At 45.8% G+C, this 20,534-nt stretch overlaps 1 protein-coding gene across 3 annotated transcripts in view; it reads right to left on the bottom strand.

The window, feature by feature from the left end:
• Positions 1-2,635: 2,635 nt before the first annotated feature.
• Positions 2,636-20,534, bottom strand: part of ACBD6 (acyl-CoA binding domain containing 6) — an 86,355-nt gene continuing 68,456 nt past the window's right edge. For all 3 annotated transcript variants that reach the window (XM_061451984.1, XM_061451985.1, XM_061451983.1), the window contains 2 exons: positions 7,422-7,452; positions 2,636-3,262 (listed from right to left, as the gene is read on the bottom strand). In XM_061451984.1, the coding sequence (XP_061307968.1) occupies positions 3,108-3,262; positions 7,422-7,452 (186 nt within the window). In that variant the 3' untranslated portion in view covers positions 2,636-3,107. The remainder of the gene's footprint in view (positions 3,263-7,421; positions 7,453-20,534) is intronic.

Here is a 20,534-nt window from a genome sequence, read left to right as displayed (position 1 = left end):
TTTGGGCCCAGGGCATTGCTTTTGTATCCTGCCTCCAGTGCATTGGCATGAGATGTGTACAGTCACCCCCTCCGCCTTGAGGGAAAGTGATGTCAAATAAACTCGGGATGCTGTTTAGCCACTGCTGTCTTTGGGATCTTCTTCCTTAGGGAGGGAGGGCAGCAGCCACCATCAGCATCGCCTGCTCCAGCACCATCAGCTGTTTGGGATCAGGATCCCCTGGGTGTTGGATGGATGGAGGAGCCAGCATCCCCATGGGATGGGGCAGGATCATTATGCATTGGCCTTTTGCAGGCACAGGTGTGGGGGGTGGGTTTCGGGTGGGTATCTTCATCCCTGCCACATGGCACCCAAAAATGCCAGCAGCTTTCCTGACACCATGCAGTGATGTTGGTGCCACTGCCATTGCCTAGCTGTACCACCACAGCACTTGGTGGGCACAGGTGAGGTGGAAGTGCCATGCCAGGGGGCCCAAGCTCCACCATGGGCACCTGTGCGTTGGCTTTCTATATTTTAATCATTTTAACATTTAATGCCTCTCAATTAAAGTGATTTCCTGGAGTAGATGCCAAGCTTAGAGCAAATGCACATTAACCACTTTCTCTATCAGTAGTTAAAGGCACCAAGGGATTTAAACAGCAATCTGCAGGGCTGCTGGGGAAAGGTTTGGCTGAATAAAGCAGATTATAAACAATAATATATGTCTTTCTCTCCCACCCCCACCCTCTTTTTTTTTTTTTTTTAAGTTTTTTGGAAAGGCTCCAGCCTCACAAACAGACCTAAAGTGCTATAAACATCTCCAGGGCTGAGCACTCAGCCCCCAAATGTGCTCCCTGAAAGCACAGGGATCACAGCTACTGCTTTTCATCCCTGCTTTAAGAGAGATCTTTTATTACCCAACATGTCCATCAAGCTGTGCATTATAGCACTGCACAAGGGTGGCCTCGCTTGTCCCTAACCTTGATGCCACCATGTCTCCATCCCAAAACTAGTGGAGTGGTTCCATGCAGAGCACCTCAGCACTGGGGTTGGCATCTTTGCTTCATTCACATTTGGGTGCAAAAGTGACCATCACTGCTGTCAGCACCCATCACATTTTGACTGCATAAGCCATGTTTGTGGTGAGATGAAGTACTGTCAGCCTGCAGGTGCCCTTGGGAGGGTGAAGGTCAGCAGAAGCCATTGTGGGCCCTTGCTCAGGGGTCAGGGGGCTGCCACATCGCCTTCCATCAAATAAGCACTGTCCCACAGGCACCCTAAATGTTGAAACCCGACATTTTGTATAGAACATGGATGTTTATCAGCAGCAGCTTGCTTCACGCCACTAAGGAGACACATCTCTATATCCCCGGTATGCAGCTCCCTGTCTGGCCGCTGCCAGCTCGTTTTACCAGCCCCTTGTCACAACTGGGCAGCAAAAGTGCTGGTGCATGTGTGGTGGCTGCAAACGGATGCACAAGGTGTATTTTAGTTTCGCCATCCAGTGTCCGGCTAGGAAGGCAGTTTCTCTGGGATAGTCAGAAGAAGCAGGCTTAGAGCTTGTTTCCTACCCACTTCACAAAAAGCCCTGAAGGGCTATTTTTATTTTTTACCCAAAAGCACAGAGACCACCACCACAGCTCCCCAGCTCATCAGACCCCTCCAGTATGAAGGTAATGGGAAACAATTTGACATGGTCAATCTAAATGCCCATACAGTCCATTAACTTGCCTACCACTGAGCTTGGCGTGTGAGCTATGCCGTAGCGGTGCTGTGGCTGCTGGTGGCATTCAAGCCAGTGCAGCAAACTCAAGACAGTATTAGCAAATGCTGGCAGGAGTCAGCTCCCATGAGGGGCTGAAACACACAAATGCCTTCTGTCCAGCCAGTTATTAGTGGCAGGAACATTCCCATTTATTTTCCTGAGGCTGGAAGGACTTGATGGCAAGTAGTCCATCACAACAAGGAGGTTTCCTATGCTTTCCCCCAAGCTGCAGATCTCCTTCTCCAAGGAAAAGCAAGCAGCATGGCAACACCCTGCAGGGAAGCCACAGTCTCCTCCTGCTGTGTACACCCACCCAGTGCAGCAGTCGCCCTCCCAGACAGTAGTTTTAGCCCAAAGCACAAACCCACCCCTGGCAGCTTCCCTGTACGATGGCTGATCCACTGGCACAGCCCAGTGGGGATCCCGATAAGCAAGCAGTAAGCCCTATCACAATCCCACCTCACTCCAGCACCTGAGACATCCCCGCAAGGCACATCTTTCTCACTTCTTAGCATTTAGCCAGCTGAGGCATTCCAGGGATCAGCATGCAACAGGAGGACCTGGAGCAGCTGACGGAAGTATGGTTTTAACACCATTTAATTCAGCAAAGCAGTTCTGTGAAGTGGTAAGAGTCCTGTTGGCTTGGAAAGGTTGGTTAGCCGTAAAACACTTACTTGTCTTATATATGTTAGGTAAGAACTAGAGGGATGCACAAACAGCTGTACAACCCCACTGTTGTCTGTAGCCTTCTCCCCAAGATGTGGGCTTGAATAGAGCTTTCCAATGGCTATGACAGTGCTGCTCTTCCTCCCATCCTTATTGCTTCCAAGGAACTAAGTGACTCCCATTGAAAAAAAAAAACAAACACCCCATGACACTCTGTCCCCACACTGTGCTTTTCTTTTATTTATAACATTTTGCTTGGACCCATCAAAGAAAACCCGAACAACTGAAAACAAACCCCCAAACCTCAACCCAAAGGGCAGAGATGAACATCTCACCTGGCCCAGCAGCCATCCCCTCCCCACGGAGGAGCTGACCAGTCAGCACAGGCTGCTCTGGTGAGACATCCAATGCAGTAATTGTATTTAATACATTAAAACAATACTTCAGGCCTTCTCCAGACTCTCTTTCCCCTCCCTCCCCCCCAGTACTGATAAACGTCAGAGCATGCAAAACCCTGATCCCATCCTGCCCAGGATACATTCTCGGCCAGCCAGCCCTGGTGCTGGAGAGCCCACCCAGACCCTGTGCTCTAAAAGCTCCCCTTCAAGCCCCCAAGGCCTTTTGGCAGGCACCAGGGGAAGAGAAGGGGCATTATTGCAGAGTGTCTCTGTCCTCCCTGCCATGCGTGGCTGTGGGGTTAGGTCTTGCCAGCGGTGTGCTGCTGCAGAGCTGAAGTGATGGCTTTACAGTCTGTTACTTCCTCTGGCAGGCAGCCCTCCTGGTCCCGCAGCGTGGGGTTGGCACCCGACTTCAGCAACAGCTCCACGATGTCCAGAAATTCGCAGGCAGCAGCTGGAGGGAGAAAGCAAAGGGTTAGTTAGTCTGGAGATCCTGACCTGAGGCTGTGGTGACGGGCATCTCTGGAGCAGTGCCGTAGCTGGCAATTTCCCGTGCATGTACCAGAGCAGGAAATGCTGTCTCAGCACCTGGCCAGGCAGAGCATATAATTTTTCAGGGCAGTGTTCTGTACTCAATGTATTATTTGCCTTTGGATTTAATAGTGCAAAGGAAAGAGAAAAGACAGAGAGACGAAAAGCCCCAAATCCTGTGGGGGTCCAGAGCCTGCAGCCCAGCCATGGAGCCACTGGTGGTTTGTGGGGCATCACCCAGGATGATGCACATGGTACCTAAGAGCAGTTTGGTTCATGTTTCTTCATGTCCAAGACTGGAAACAGACCCAGAAAGGGCTCCAGAGCACTAATGCAGCACCACAGAAAGCCCCAAAGTGCCACCTGGGAAAGCATTCCCTGCCTGCTTTTGTACTCAGAATTTACAATGCATTTATCATTTATAACATATTTATAAGCCCCTCACCTGCCTCCTGAACCTCCCAGGGCTCCACGCTGTTCCCAGGCAGCATGTCCCAGGCAGGACATCACCAGTACTACCTTGCTCCTGGCTTTCATCTATCATTTCTCCTTGCAGAATATTCGGGGCTTTTTATCTGCCAGCTGGCCCTTCCCTGAGCAGCAGCTCCAGGGCAACGTGCCTGTGCCCATGGACAGCCGGTTACAGCACACTTCTACGTTATTCCTAACTCACACCTCTAGCAACTATTATTTCAACCCCAATTTACTCTGCCAAGATAGAACCAAGTTTGACCTGAGCTCTTCTCTGTCCTGAGGATGTAACAGCCTGACAGCTTTCAGCTTTCCCTCCAATCCTGCCTAAGGATATTAAAAAACCCAAACAAAAGAGAACCAGGAAAACCAGAAAAACTCTTAACACTGAAGGGCAAGGCTTAGCTGACATGAGACCCTTGATGTTTCCTTAAGCCCATGCAACACAAACCCTGGTGAAGCCAAAAAACTGCCTCAGCCCCTGTCTGCCTTGAGACCATGAAGTCATCATCTTCTTCTCACATTGGTAGCGATTGGGTTTATATTTCAGGTGCTTTTACAAAATAACTAACTCTTTTTTGCTGTTAAATGTCGTAATTAGTGTCTTCTGCATTACTCTGCAGTTTTCTACTGACCCAAAGGGACACCAGCAGTTTAGTTAAAATAAATTTGATGTGTGATTGGAGCTTATACAGAAAGAGACAAAAAAAGGTGAAAACAGGAGGAAGGGATTGGTAAGGAAGCAGGTGGGGGTGTGGGTGAGGCTGAGCTGAAGGGCTGGGAGGGCCCGTCCTGGGGATGGCACAGCACCCTGGCAGAGAGCAGACATCCAGGGGTGTCATGGAAGCTGTGCTGGCAGCTCCTGGGGATGGGGAGGTGGTGCCCACATGGAGAAAGGTGGCTTCGTGGTCTGGTGCTGCTGGCGGGCACAGCCCATGACCTTCAGCGGGCTGGGGATGTCCCCAGGGATGAGCACAGCTGCTGGATTTATCGCACCCTGGGACCCTCGATTTGTCAAGGGCCGGAGCGGCAGCCCTGACATTGGCACGGGTGAAGATGAATTTCCATTCAGCGCAGTTTGCCTTCCGACTCCATTAATCCTCAGGGTTCGGATGATAAATTTCTTTTCTTTCTTTTTTTTATTATTTATTTTCCCTCCAGCATCCCCTCCCACTGCCCTGCCAGAGCACAGACAGAGCCGAACAGATGGTGCTTTGCAGGGGAGTTGGGGCACCCATGAGGATACAGAGCCTGCCCACTCTGTGGCCACGTGGCCACCAGTGCTCAGAGAAGCCTTGATTTCCTCTGGGAGAGGCAGTGGCAACGATTTTAGTATTCCCCGCGGGTGAGTGGGTGGATGGATGGATGGAGAGGAGCTGAAGACTAACAGGCCATTTAGTGGGGAGACCGTGTTCATACTGATCGTACATGGCACTGACTGCTGCCTTCAGTCTGGAAAAGAGGGTTCCGATGGCAGCTACCACTGGTGAACCAGTGCCTTCGGACCACGCTGCCGGCTGGCCTCCACTTAACCTCCAATTAAACCCGGGTTGGCGCCGATCGGAAAGAGGCAGGATTTATAACCCGCAGCAGGATGCAGTTTGACACCAGCTGTAATCAGGAGAGCTGTCACCACAAGGACAGCTGTCTGGCCATGCCAGCTCATAAAAAGGGATGGAGAAACCCTAAAAGCAGTGGCTGCCATGCTCATGGGATTTAACCCTTCCCTGAACAGCTTGTTACAAAAGGGAAGGCCTTGTAAAGACGCAGCTTGGCTCAGCATCACCAGAGACAGTTTCCATATAAGCTCTCACGCCTCTCCACTGCAATTAATGGTTTGGTTACGAAGTGATAAGCGAGACGGTATCAGGAGATTTTCAGTGAGTTCCAGTTCCAGGCCAATAGCTACTTGTATCAAAACCATTCACTCATTTAACAAGCTGTGTTCAAGATCAGAGTGATTTATGACCAGATCAGCTAAGTAAGGAAATGAGGATAGCCAGGTTGCAACGATGGTCAGCCACGGACAGCAGGGCACCTGTGGGCACATCAGACCTGTGTGCCAGCATTCCAGATAGGCTTATCAAAAGATGATGGAGAGGGAGGGGATGTAGGGTAATGCTCAAGGGGAAAAAAATTTAAACTTAAAACATTCCAGCAAAAAGCCCTGGTAAGCTGTCATTATTGAAACATCTGAGCTGGCAGGGTGGATCACAGAAACCATTTATGATTTAACGTTAATTGAATTAGTTATGTCTGTTTGCTTGTGTTAAACAACTCGCTTCAGTCACCAGCCAGAGGGATCCACCTGCACATAGCTTACACTGAGGTGATGCATCCACCCTTCACTTTTGGATAGTGGACTTGCCTGAAATGGCATTCTTGGATAACTTACATATATGCTGTGGCTTTGTACAATCAATGATAATCCTACCCTCAATAGGCAGATACCAGTGCCGGAGCTGGGGACTGTGCCTTCCCAGGAGAGAAAAGGTCAAAATGTGGAATGATCTGGGCAGAGAAAGCGGCAATATGGCACTAAGTGCTGTCATTCTGTGGACACTGCTGCACTAAGCAGCAGATCTGCTACTCCAGGCAGAAGGCTAAGATTTTGAAAAACAGAGTATCCTACAGGAAAGATCGCATGGGGAGAAATAATACATTATTGTAATTACAATCCTGGTTCAGGGGCTCTGGAATCTGGCAGTTTAGATCCAGATCCAAATGCTGTCTGTGGCTTGGACTGATGTTCTGCAAAGCAATTTTGCCATCCTGCTAAAGTCCTCGTGGAGAGATCAGAAAGAGAGAAAGACACAAACACTTCAGAATGGCAAGTGTGCTCTTAATTACACAGTGACAAGCATTGAGAAAGAGTATAAAACAATAACTGGGTACGTCTTAATTTTGGAAGAATTATGATACAGTGTTAATCAATACTTCTTTTCCTATTCCCCACACATCAGCACCACATGTGTCACTTTAGTCTCTACTTTTCTCATGTGGACATAGAACAACTTTTCTATTAAAGGTTGCTACAAAATCATATACCTAATTAGCATGTAATTGTAGGAGGGACACAAACTGTTACTTTGCTCTGCTGACTTTGGTAGTAGAGAAGCTGCTGCTCTCCTAGCTGTGATCAAACAGGTTTGTCTCCAGGACATATGGAGGTGAAGGCCTTGTCCCCTTCCCTTCACCTGCATAACTAGTTGAAGCTGGTACAGATGCTCCTCTAAAACCCCTGATGTCTAAGGGACATCCCCTAACCAGAGCCATTCCTGGGTCTGGAGATAGTACAGTTGTGTCCCAGAGACACCTAGGTGCAGAGGAAAAACTCTGCAGAAAGTGCAACATAATTGGTGGAAAAGGAAGGCTTTAAGGTGATATTCACAGAGGAGAATGAAGGGAGAACAGCAGCCTTCTTCACTGCTTCTCCCAGGGCTCCTATTCATACTGTGCTGGGATTTGCTAGTGGAGGTAGCCGCTGCTTAATCAAATCCAGTTTCCCTGCTCATATTTCTGCTGAAATTTGCTTTCTGTACACCGACCATTTACTCCAGCTGCAAATCCATTCTGTTAAAAGGGAATAACCAAGCTGAAAGGCAGCTTACCGTAATGGAGTGCAGTCTGGCCTTCCCCATCCTGAAAAAGAAATAGACTATTTTAGAGGCATAGGAAACATCATGGGGATGCAAGTAAATCCCAGTTTAAAATGAGTAAGCTGAATCACAGCAATATTTTAATTGACTAGATAAACAGCCCAGGACATGCAGGTGCCTGGCAATTAGGCTTTGAATCACCATCCACCATCAATCAGTATTGATTAATAATCAATATCCATCCACCCATAAGAGTGCGTGGATCACATAATGACATGAGTATAATTCAGTTCATAGCGTTATCACTTCCAGGCCATAAAAATGAAGAATTTCCAATCCTATGGCCTTACTTTGGGACCTTCACTAATCCTGAAGCTTTAGTGCAAGATACTTCTGTGCAAGCCCATCCTTGGCCCCCATGCTTCACTAAAGACAAGGGAAAAGCACAGGGATGTTGGTACAGCTGAGTTTGCTGCACTCTTCAGCACAAGGGAGCACATAGGGGAAAAAAAAACAGCACTTTTCTTCCACCTGAATAAATCTTTGGTCCCTGCTCTTCAGTACTGAGGTATGACCAAAGGTGGACCCAAAGCCTGAGTAAGTTCTGTTGGGCTGCTGGCATCCCTGAAGGATGAGGGTGAGGAAAGGGCTATGTGCAGTGCTTGGGAGTGAGAGCCAGTTGCCAAACTCATGCTTGTGAAACACCTGCAGCAAGGCAAATGCAAAGCAAGCCACATGATTTGAAGATGTTGGCACACAGCTCCCTCTTCAAGCTAACACATACGCCACTGCACTAGCTGCAATGGTTTGGGAAGCGTGTCCTCTTCCCAGACTCTGCAAGCATGGCCACGGCTTTGCTGGTGAGCAGTTGATGCTCATCCATCCACAAGACACATCCAGGCACCTCACTATGCTGCAGCCTTGTCCTGCCACAAGAACAGGTGAAATAACAGAAGGGAAGAATTACTGGCCCCTTTGCTTTCACTACCCCCCCAGGATTAGCCTCTAATTCAGTTCTTTGCCTCCTTAATTTATTTGCATCTGTTTATGGAGACTTAGGTTTTTAATTACCATCATCTTTAGGATTAAGGTGCAAATTCTACAGGCTGCTGTGGATTCTGGAGCAGGCAGAAGGGAAAAGAAAAGGAAAGCAGGTAGAAACCCCATAGCTGTTTGAAGACTTATTTTGCACCTTTGAAGGTTTCCCAGCCTGTTATTCTGTTTGATATCAACCCTGTTCAGTTGAGGAACTAGGAATGACCTGTGTTTCAGAGTGGGAGATCCCACGCTTTGCTCTGGGACATCACACTAACAGGACAATCACAGGAGCAACAGGGACAAAAGACAAAAGCCAGATAAAGGAGGCATTTGCCACCTAAACATTCATTTCACATCTTTTCTGAGCAAAAGATGAGGGGTTGGATTTTTCCTTCCATACGCTGCTATGCCCCATTCGTGGAACTCACACCAGTGTTTGGAGGTGCCTCATTTTTAGGACTCTATGAACTGAAGGAATCAGGGACAGCATTCATTGATTATTCCACATTAATAAGGTAACAGACCTGAGCCAGAGGCACTGAGCAGTCCTTAAGCACATGCCTGCTCAGAGAAGTGACAGGGCCGGCACTGACTTCAGCAAAACATGGAGCAGGGCTGGGGAAGAATAGGCGTGAGTGCTATGAATGAGTTATTGGAAAGGCAGGCTTTCAAATATGCGGGTTGTGTGTGGGATGGGGGATGGGAAGCCAGCTCCCCTCTGCATCACTGCCTTCAAAATTGTAGCTGACAAGAATGGGATTGGAGACATGCGGCAGAAATACCTCTTCCCTTGCTGCAAAACTCTGTATAAAACACATAGGACTGCTCCAGGAATAGTACAGCCATTTTGTTCCTCTTCCAAAGGCCTGTGTAAAGCACTGCTGCTTCAGCAGGAGGCTGGGGGCTAACGAGACCTTTTATTTCTCTTACTGGCATTTATTGGGCTAAGAAGGGAGTGCAAGTCCCAGCACACAAAATGTGTCTCTTTCTTCTCTGAGTGGTTTTTAAAAAGAACTGTTAATCCCATGTTATGCAAACATTGTTTACCCTTTATGTGGCTTGGTTTTTCCCCTTTTGAGCCTAACAGTTGGCCAAATGCTATTTGTTATACTTCTCAGATGCTGTGTTATTTGCTTGTATTTTCTCTGTGACAAATTTTAATCCAGGTAAATTGAAAAAGCTTTAGTGTGGTCACTCACGAGAGGCCTTGAAATGCCCTCAAGAGGCTGCTGATCTCAATCCCTCTTTGATTTGGCTTTTTAGAGCACCATGCCTAATCAGAGCCTGACGTGCCCAGCTTGGCTCTAGGTTTGGCAAGACTGAGCCTTCAGCGCGAAACGGTCACACCTGGAAACTAAATCAAAGACAGGCTGTGAAAGTGAGGATTACAGCTCCCCTTGTGGAAATTACGTGAGATGAATACCGCCTACCAGGCACTGGAAATGTTTGTTTTGCAATGAAACAAGACATGAAGAAGTGGTCTTAAGATGAGTTCTAACTGACCTTGGTGAATGGGGTATTTCCTGTTCTGAACAGAAAGCAGCAGTTTCTGGATCACACTAGGCAAGGTGTGGTGTGTCCTTCTCCCAGGACATGCCTCTGTTGGGATGAATTTCCCCAAAGGGTGAGTGGACAGGAACAACCTGCCACAGCCTGTCCTCACCCCACTGCACCCTGCCCAGGGCATGGTAAATGTGCCCAGGTAAATCCCCAGCCAGGGATCACTGGCACCAGCCGGAAGAGGGGCACCCAGAGCACATCCTCCGCAGCCAGGAGAAATGCACTGATGCCACTGCTGGGTGATCACATGGAGTGGTGATCAGATGGACCATTTTGCTCATCTGGCTTGCAAGCAGAGGCATGTCTTGGTTTAACTCCAGCCAACAACTAAGTTCCACGCAGCTGCTTGCTCACCCTTCTGCCAGGTGGGATGAGGATGAGAATGGGAAGAAGGTAAAACCCGTGAGTTGAAATAAGAACAGTTTAATAACTTAAATGAAGTAAAATATAGTAATACTAGAAATAATAACAAGAATGATAATAATAATAGGGAACAACCAAAATAAAACAAAAAAAGAAAAAGAAGAAATAAAAATTCTGAAAACACAAGTGATGCAAAACCGAGCTGCCCACCACCCACTGACTGATGCCAGTCAGTGATCAGTGGCTTGTGGCCAACTTCCCCCAGTTTCTGTCTTGAGCACGACATGCTGTGGTATGGAGCATCCGTTTGGCTAGTTTTGGTCAGCTGTCCTGGCTTTGTGCACCCAGTCACTAGCAGAACATGAGAAACTAAGAAGTCCTTGATTTAGAGTAAGCACTACTTACCAATAACTGTGCAATAACTGCGCAATAACTGCTGTGTTACCAACATTATTCTCAGACTAAAGTCAAAACGCAACGCTGTACCAGCTACTAGGAAGAAAATCAGCTCTATTCTAGCCAAAGCCAGGACAGGGCAGCTAATATGAGCTTCCATAGCATGACAGAAGCACAAAGGTGTTGAGTAGGGGAGTTGGGGAGTGCAGAGGAAGAGAGAGGTAGCTCCGGAGCCAATGCTGAGCTCTGCTCTCTGGAGGATGCCTAAGAAAAAATCCCTTTCATCATAATGCGTTTGTTGGAATAATGTCAATGTGACATCTTAAAAAGGAGGAAATCAGTGCTCTGATTCAGTGAACTTCAACACAGAAGTGTGGAAAAGCTAGGCCCAAAACAGTAATACATGTTTGCTTTTGGCTTGCAGACACTGGCAGGTACCTCTCCCAGAGCCCTTTTAGCAATACCCTGCCTATAAAAATAAGGAGTTCATGGAAATGGCAGAACCTGTACAGGCAGACAAAAGACAACCAGAAAGGAAGGAAAGACCATTACACACTCAAATGCACGAGTGCTCAGTCCCACACACATAAGTTACCAACTAACAACAGATCACTTTCAAGCTTTCCTCTTGCTTCCTAATGCTGTGCCTTTTACAGCCTCCTGGAACATCTGGCCATGGCAGGACGACAGCCAAGCTGCATGGCCTTCCAGGGAGATGAGAGCGTTTCCTCGTACTTCAAAACTAAACCCAAATGTCCATATCTACCAAGCCCATCAAAACAAAGATGCTACAAAATCACTGGTACCTCCTACATCCATGGTCTGTGACATATGTCACTCAATGAAAATCCAGCTACCAGTAGGTAACTTATTGGATAACAGGATTTTGTTCTGCTCCTGAGAAATTCAAGCAAGAGAAATGAGAGAAGATGGACCAAGCGCAGATGGACCAACTGTCTTATCCGTTAAGTGGTACTATGGCTACTGCACATCAATTTTATCTTACAAGTGATAGGATTATATTGGTCTTGCCATCCCATGTTCATTCCTTGGGAATTTCTGTACCCTGCTTAACCTACCACAAGGTTTCAGGACCAGGGAGCAGAGATATGGAAATAGCTTGGCTAAGCTGAGCTGAGAGGCTGCACATGCTATAAAACATAACTGCTACTGCCCGTCATGGCAAGGAGACCTTGACATACCAGTGTTTGACTGTGCTGGTTTCACTGGAGAGTTTTAAAACCAGAATATATACATAAACACTGAACTTCCAGACCTGCATCATTTGTTCTCCAAGCTGCATGCAGAAACCACTGTGAGTGGGAGGGCAGCCCTAAGGGAGACATTGTCTCTTCCTCCATTCCACGTGTTTTATTTAGCAGAGAAAGAGGAAAACCAAAACCATGATGGTTACCTGTGTGAGTTTGGTCCAGCTAGACCCCGTATTGGCAATGAAATTGGGGCTAGACAGCCCTCCACACCAGCTCCTTGAGTGCTGGTCCACACTGAGACCTCATCTCTGTGCCTTCAATCACATTTCCAAGCAAAGACACTGTGAGTGTGAAAAGCACGGCAGAAAATATATACCCTCAACTTGCTCTTCTAAGGGATAGCACATGCAATATTTATTTTAAGGTATCTTTCCCTGCGTCACCTCTTCTTTCTGTTCATTTTTGGCACCTTTTAAGGTGCACGTTTGTTCCCATTGACAGGCTCCAAATGTTGGCAGGGATCACAGGAGATAAGACCAATGAAGTGATAAGAGTGTTTAACAGTGCTGGATCCTGGGCAGCATGGATGGGCCGAGGGAAGATAAATATTTACACTACATCTTTATAAGGTGAGTGAATAAAAAGGGCTAGAATAATACAGCCTCTGAACAAGCACTAGTGCTTAGGAGCTATAAATATAAATCTCTGTAGCCTCATGACACACACTCACTCAAGCCAGGAAGATGAAAAATAGCAAGAAAATACTTCCCTCCACTTTTAAAAAGGGTTTTATTTCTCATTTTTTTCCACTTTAGACTTCAACTTCCCAACAATTTACTTTAAACTCATCATCTTCTTTTTCTCTCTCTGAAATTTTATCCCCAAGATGACTGAGAGTGAGACTACAGCTAAAAGCATATCAGAATTTACATGCTAATACCCACCAACACATAAAACCAGGCAATGCGGGCTAATATAACCAGTCTGAACTCCACCAGACACTTCAGTAGATTCTCCCAGTACAGCCTTTATTTTCATTGACATGCTGCTTTTGCACACAGCAGCTTGGGTTTGGACACATACATTAATATATGTAAAATGAATGCCTGCTCAGTCGAAGCAGATAGATGAGTGGACTGCTGTGTCTGCAAATGCTGGCATAGAAAAGCAATGGTTTAGTCTGAACGTGAGCCTGTTCTTTTAGAAACCCTACCTTAGACCTGGGATGCACCCACATCCACATAGACATTTGCTTTTAGCTGCTTCCTGAGCCTTAAACAATGTCAACAGTGCATCTGAGAAACAAGACCATCTAACAGCTTTGTGTCAGAAGAATCCAGAGTCCCAAATAGTTCTGACCCTTGAAAAATAAAGCAAATCTTTATGTTTTCTCCCCACTTTTTATCTTTTTATTATGCTACAGCAAAATATACTTGTGACTGTTTACCTTTGCCTGCTATTTTAGATGGTGTGGCCCATATAAAGATAATTAATTAGCTAGTGATTGTGAAGTGCTTGTAAAGTTACGGTTGTTAATGTTAAGTGTAGGCTGTTGTGAGACATTACCCTGTGCACCCTTGGTACTGGCTCAAAGGCACTCTTCAAGGACCAACACTCTGAGACAAAGGATACAGAGCAACCTCCAGCAGAAGCAAAACCAAATTCCATGCATTGGCCATGAAGAGCTGTTATTTGGGGATTGCAGATAGCCTAGACCGACAGGTACAGGGTTTGGGTATCCTGTAAGTTTGGTTCCTCAACTAACTCTTCCACCTCCCTTAAATGTGGGTAGGCTTGGTAGGGACCCCTCTGTTACTGAGCTATCCCTCTTTAGGAGCTCTCTTCTGTGTCCTCTTCCTATTTGGACCTTTTCCTGCACTTTGCCAGGCATATATCCACAAGGATGGAAGGTGCTAGACAGATCTTTATCATCACCTCTCAGGCCCTTCTCCAGAGCCTACTGCCAGGCTATCATTTGGCCTATCTTCTAAGTGCCTCACAGATAAATTAGATCTGCACAGAGAAGCAATTATTACATTTCCAATGGCATGAACCCTTACAGCACAATCTGCTACTGAAAGGCAAAGAAAATTGCATTAACTTTTGTTTGATTCAAAATTATGATCAAGGGAAGAGTGATGCTGAAGCCCTTTAAAGCCAAGCCTCTGAGCTGGGGATCTTTCTGTCTGGGGACCTCCCTTTTCATATTTGCTGCCTGAGCTCATGCTCAGTTCATTTAGGTGCAGTAATTTGGAGGAGCCCTCCACTTGCAAAGCTGCTGTTAAAACCAGAACTAAGAAAGCTCAGAGCAAATACGATGCCCAGGAGCCACTCATTCCCTCACAAAGCCTGCATCTGCTAATGCACCCAAATGCCACTGGCCTGAGGAGTTCAGTGTGCCAGGGCTACGCTAATCCCTCATCGCCCTAGTTTCTAACTGGTGGTGTACCTAAATTTCCAAGTGCAATTTCAATGGGATTTATTACATCTACTATCATCAGCATGTAGTGCTGCTGGCACAGATACAGACGCTCAATATTCCAGTGCAGACATGGCTCTCTTTAATTGCAGAACAAACTGATTTCTGAATTTACTCAGTGGCTCATGCAGCAACAGCGAAACTCTCAGGCCTGTATTCCTGTTGAGCATTGCACCCCAATTTACAGCTGGCATTCTGTGCACAGCTGTATTATTTGTACATGCATATTCATAGGTTGCTCCAAGACATATTTGCTACTGCCTGTTACTTCCAGCACCAAGTATTTTTCTGGTCACCAAACAAGTGTGTTGATGCAATATAAAAGCTGCCAGAAAGCTGCAGGTTTCCTCAGCCCAGGGATCAAAAGTATGTTTGGAAAGAGCCAGTGCTGAGAGCTGTAACAAGTGTTGGAGCACTGCAGCTGAGCCAGCCTCCAGTTAAAACATGCAAACACAATCCCAAGCTGCAAATAGGACAATATTCCTAAGGGCAAGACACTAAAATCTCTCTTTTCAGGGTGCTGCCCTAGCCCCTGCCTGCGTAAAAGTTAGTAGCTCTTGTTCTGCTTTATTATTTTAGAGTGGCTGAGGCAGATACCTGGCTATTTAAGGGGCAGGATAAATGGGCTGAGATAGCTTTCCCATCCCAATTCACTAGGGAACGCTTGGAAATTCCACCTGACACCGGGACTGCGCTGTGCTCTTAAACAATCTCCCGTCTGATCCGATTGTTCCCCAGTGGGGAGGCAGGCTGCAGCTAGCTCAAGAGTCATTGATTGGATTAACAGCCTAATTCCCAACAGATGAATAGAATACTGATGTCTTGTCAGCCCACATCATAGAAGGAAAACACAATCTGCTTCTACAGCCCCGAAATTTAACCCTTTGTTTCCACATTCCCCCTCCCCAGGCACAGGGCTGAACGTACTGGTCCAGCACTTTCAGCTCAAGATCCTACCCTTTTGAATGAGAAAAGATATATTAACCTTTGGGATGCTTTGCCTAATCACCTACATGCCATGGGATCATATGTTAATTTCCATAAGGTTGGTTTTGTAAGAAATAATCTTTTCATCCTTTCTAGAAAGAAGAGATTTATACCAGGGACTTTAATTTTTCTTCTCTATTTTACTATTTTCCTTTAAAGGAAATACTGCAGGCTTCACAGTAAGCGGCTGAAAATTCATTAGCTTAACAATACTTATTCTGAAATATACAGATACTGAAGGTTTTCTGAGTCTATAATTTGATTAGTAGGACAGATCTTCCTAGAGAGAAGCATCCAGCCGCGTGCAGAAGAGGCACTGCTGCAATACCCTCTCCCTCCAGCAGCTCTTGGCAAGCTGTGGGGCAGGGGAGAAAAGCTGGGCACATCATTTGCTCTCAGAGATCACCCATTCTCCACCTCCTAATGGAGACACTAATGTTTTCTTACCTCATAGAAAGACTGTGATAAGAAATTAATTGCTACTGGTCAAATGTTCACTGCTACAGAAGCAGGACTGTGTGCATATTAAAGAGATTCCCCAAGAACAAAATTTATTTATGGACTCCTTGGCACTGTCTGCATTTATTTCCTTGCTCAGGAGACAAGAATAAATAAAAATAATCTGGTTTAAAGGAATGTATTCAAAATGACTTATTTTTCTCTCAGATCCATTGGGGTTTGTTTCCTTCTAACAGCTACCTTTTATACTTGCATTTACAAAATAGGCAAATACATCTCTGAATAGTACTTTTTTCAGCAGCAATCCTAGAATACACACAGAGAGTTACAGCACTCAGGCCAGGACTGTAATCCATACTGAGAGGTGGCCTCCATTATTCCTTAGCTCTAAAAAAGTAATTAGCCCCGCACTAACTAACATGACAAATAGGAAAGCAAGCATGAAAAGATGAAGATGCAAACCCTTCCCTCTGCCCCCTTTTAACAGTACCTGCTAGCCATGACAGTTTTCCAGACTTCATATTTTCACAACATTAATACCAATACAAAAAACTTGCTAGAAAATTGAAAGAAAGAAACAGGCCTTCACTCTCCTGGCTGCCAATACATCACCTCTTCAGAGAGCCCTGTCTTCAAAGAGATGCATGGTGCTCCATGTTCAAAACACCATCAGTGGGAAGGAACAGTGTGCATTAATGTCAGAGCTGCCTTAACAAAAACAATTAGTGAGAGATGCTGCATTGACTCAAACAATTCAATTAATGCAGTGTTAGTGCTAGTATTTTAAAGTCATTTGAATTATTAGCTCCTTTTACAATTTGAAACCATAATGTTTCATTTTCATTCCAGATGTGAATTGTTCCAGAACGGCAATAAATAAATAAGTCAAATGACCCCTGTCCAGTTCAGCCTCTGTCCTGTAATATGGCTGCATTGTGTATTCATGAATCCAGGTTAAGAATGGGGACTGAGGCAGTTGTGCCCTGGAACTAGCAGACTGCAGGTTTTATAAATACATACAGAAATAATTAAAATCTAAGGGGTTTAGAAGGGTTAATCTCCTTTAAATAATCTCTGCCACAAAGCCTGTAAAGTCACTGCTGGCACCATGCCCGCATGGGACCGGCTGTCGGATATCAGGACAGCACGTGTGGATGGGAGCAGAGAGATTAAGTGGAAGCACTGCTGTGGTGGCCTATCAGCCATGCTGTTCCCCTGCATACGGCTCCTCTGGTCACTACTGAGGGGCTGGAAATGCTGTGAGCAGGATCAGATCCAGCACCAACCAGCAAGTCAGCATGCCACTTGCTCCACCTGATTAAAGAGAGAGAAAGAAGCCTGATCAGGATGCTAAATTTAGCAGGCTGGATGGGAGACAGTGGGAGTCAAAAGCACTGCTGCCACTGCTCAGTTCACCTGAGTCCTTTCTGACTTCAAGGCAAATGCTGGCTTACATTTATTTAAAGGGATTCAGGACTTTGGAAATAACCTCTTTTCCTACACTGGCTTGAACTCACAGGCTTGGGTGGCCAAAGAGTTGTTGCACTTTTAATTGTCAGCTGTAATGGACTCGGAGCTGCCACTCTGCTTTTCAGTACACCCTCTTTGTATGAACTGTCACTCTAAAGCCAACAACTGAGTGCCCATTAGAGGTAAAGACATGCAAAAGAAAGCAGGGAAACCACCCCTGTGTGGACCAAAGCAGTGTGTCCCACTCATGGCTGAACCCATGGAGTTTGATTTCCATTGGTCTGAGCAAAAGCAAGGTCAACTGAAATACCCAAGAACCCTGCAGTAGCGGCTGGAGCACTGGCAGGGAAGTTGCAGTACCCTGACAACTACAGGCATGGTTTCAATGTGGCACAAGAGGAGCAGAGGTGCTGCTAGCAGCCTAGGGATATCTTTCTCTTTTAACTCAAGTGAGGATGAAGGCTCTGGATACTCTTGTTTTGGTCTCATAAACCTTCCTTGGCCTGGTGTGCAAAATCAAAACTTTCCATGTTGAGATGGTCTGAACCACCCTCTGAACTCATGAAATGAAATCTGAATTTTATTAAGCCAAGCTTGGGAAAGCCTGGGCTAGCAGGGTAGCTGAGTTATAGTGGCTGATGACCATCATCTTGAAAGACACTTTATTTTAGTCTTCTTTTATAAAAACCCAATACCTAGGACTTTGCTCACATATCTCAAAGCATCTCAGGATAGTGCTGTGCCCTGCAGCCTCCAGACAGCCTTTTCCTCCCAGGCATGACTGTTTCTTAAGGACAAGGACTCCTCTTTGTGGCTAATCTGGAATTAGAGAGATTGTTTGCACACTTACAGACGTCTGCCAGAGGGGGAAGGCATCAGAGCCTGGATCCTGCCCCACAGTGGACCACTGCCAGGGAGGCCCTGACTGCATGTGTTGACTTAAGAAGCTCCCGTCTCATCACCTCAAAGGGTTGCTGTTTTTGTTATACCCAGCAGCCTTTTAGCAGCCTCTGTGAATTGTATTAGTAGCTGATTTACCATTTTTTATTTTATAAGGAATGAAGCTACTCTTTCATTTGATCAGCCACCACCAAGTACAACTACACATCAGACTCTGAAAACTCGCCTCTCAGTCTATGATCATTGGGACTGTTTCCTGATGGAAGAAAGGAGAAATAAACAGAGAGGGAAAAGGTTTATTGGTACTGCTTATTCACAGACAGTCAGGTTTCCAAACAGCTATTAATAAAGTGCCAACCCTAAAAAAAAAAAAAAAAAAAGGAAAAATGTCTGGAGGAAACTGCCTCAAGACATCAAACTACATCAGTAACTGGGACTTCTCGATGGAGCCACTGTGCTATTAAAATAAAGCTGAACTAAGTACTTGCAGTTTGATCTGTCATTACTTATTTAGTGAGATGCAAAATTGATCTTCACTTTGAAGTCCTCTTTCAAAGTCTAGAGGCAGCACTTGTTCTCTTCTTGTGCTCTGTAACAGAGGTGTTCCTAATGAAATTCAGCAGGAGTTGGAGGCAACCAGGGAAAACCATGGCCAACTTTATAACAGACAGATTTATGTTCAGGGGTGTCCTGCTTTTTGAATGAGTTATTCTGCACAGGGCAGGAATAACTGGTTCACCATTCACGGGTCATGCAAGCACAGCAGAAGGTCAAGTTCCCTGGTGGTGCTCAAGCCGAGCTGAAGGCTGGGACTGCTGTCACGTCTGGGGCTGAGCTGAGTGGGTCCATCCCATTTCCTACTAAAGCAGCGCAGAGAGTCTGCTGGGACCTGGACATCTGTCCTCAGCACTCAGAACTGAACCAGCCTTTTTGCACTGGGCGGATGTCTGGGAAGGAGCAGATGGCAGGTACTGGTGGCGGTGACCAACGTGGGGCAGAGCTGAACCAGTGACCTCGAGGTGAAAGGCTTCGTATTTCCCATTATCAATCCCCAGAGCCCCTTCCAAAGTAAGTGTTGATACATTAATCTTTGTGACTGATGGAAACAAACTAAAAATATAATGTTCCACAGGGGAATCTTTATTTATTTTGAACCAAAATTATGCCTAAAATATAAAGTTAAGGGCATGCTTAGGTTTTGGTCTTTCATCAAAAATATTACTAGTTAAATGCCACCCTTTTTGTCTTCCACGAACCAAATTTGAAGAGCACATCATCACACATTAGTCTCTGAGCACAGCCTGAGTGTGGATTGCTGCAGTAAATAATAAACTTTGTTTCCTGCTGTGCGTGCTCTCTTCCTACATAGTTTAATAACAAAGGAGTATATTTAGAACTGCTGCTGGAGTGCCTCGATGAAGCATGTTGTGTAGGATAAATACCTCCACATCAGGACACTTTTCAAAGCCATCAAGCAGAGGGGTCAGTCTGTTGCCTTTTTTAAAAAAAAAAAACCAACCAAACCTGCACAAGCTAATGCTTTAAGAGTGTCTTGATGGAATCAGGGAAATTGGATTGTCCCCCCATTTGCTGGCCTAAAACAAGTCTTTTTTTTTTATTTATCCCATTAGAGAAACACAAGAGAAACCTTTTAAATGTCACTAAAATTTTCCCTGAATTGCAAAACCCAGTCAAAAGGGTTTTAATTTTCCTGGAGACCTCTTAAGTAATACAGTATGTCAAGGTTTAATACACAGCTTGTAAGGGATTTTCTATATTCTGTGCTGTTTCACCAGGGTGACCCTGTAGGGTCGGTCGCGTTTGCTAGGTTCATTCCCTGCCAGCACTGAGCTGCTCACCTAGCCCATACCACTTTAGATCATTTTTGTTGAAACAAATAGAGGCAAGTGATAAAGAGAAGAGATGTAGCTTCCCCTGGATAGGTCTGGGATTTTAAAAAATTCAGCTGTGCTGGTCACTCTCCAGTAATTTTATTCTGTGACTTGGAACCCTGTTTTTGTGACAGCCTGTAATTTATAGGCTTTATTTACTTATTTATAGGAGGACTAGAGAGACTTGGCAAGAGGCACCTATGTACAAAAGGCTCCAAATTCCCCTGGAGTATTAATATGACAGACATAAGTTGCATACCAGAGGGGGAGCCCAGCATTTGCATGGAGCCCACGCAAAACTGGCAGCACACAAAGCGGTAAAGCACGCTACCTAAAGACAGCAACACAGTCACACACCCTTTAAGGGCTG

Source organism: Pezoporus flaviventris, unplaced genomic scaffold, assembly GCF_033815535.1.
Source record: "Pezoporus flaviventris isolate CSIRO_AGI_PZ_B2104156 unplaced genomic scaffold, CSIRO_AGI_Pfla_v1 ptg000013l, whole genome shotgun sequence".
NCBI lineage: Eukaryota > Metazoa > Chordata > Aves > Psittaciformes > Psittacidae > Pezoporus > Pezoporus flaviventris.
This window is presented reverse-complemented; position numbering and strand designations above follow the sequence as displayed.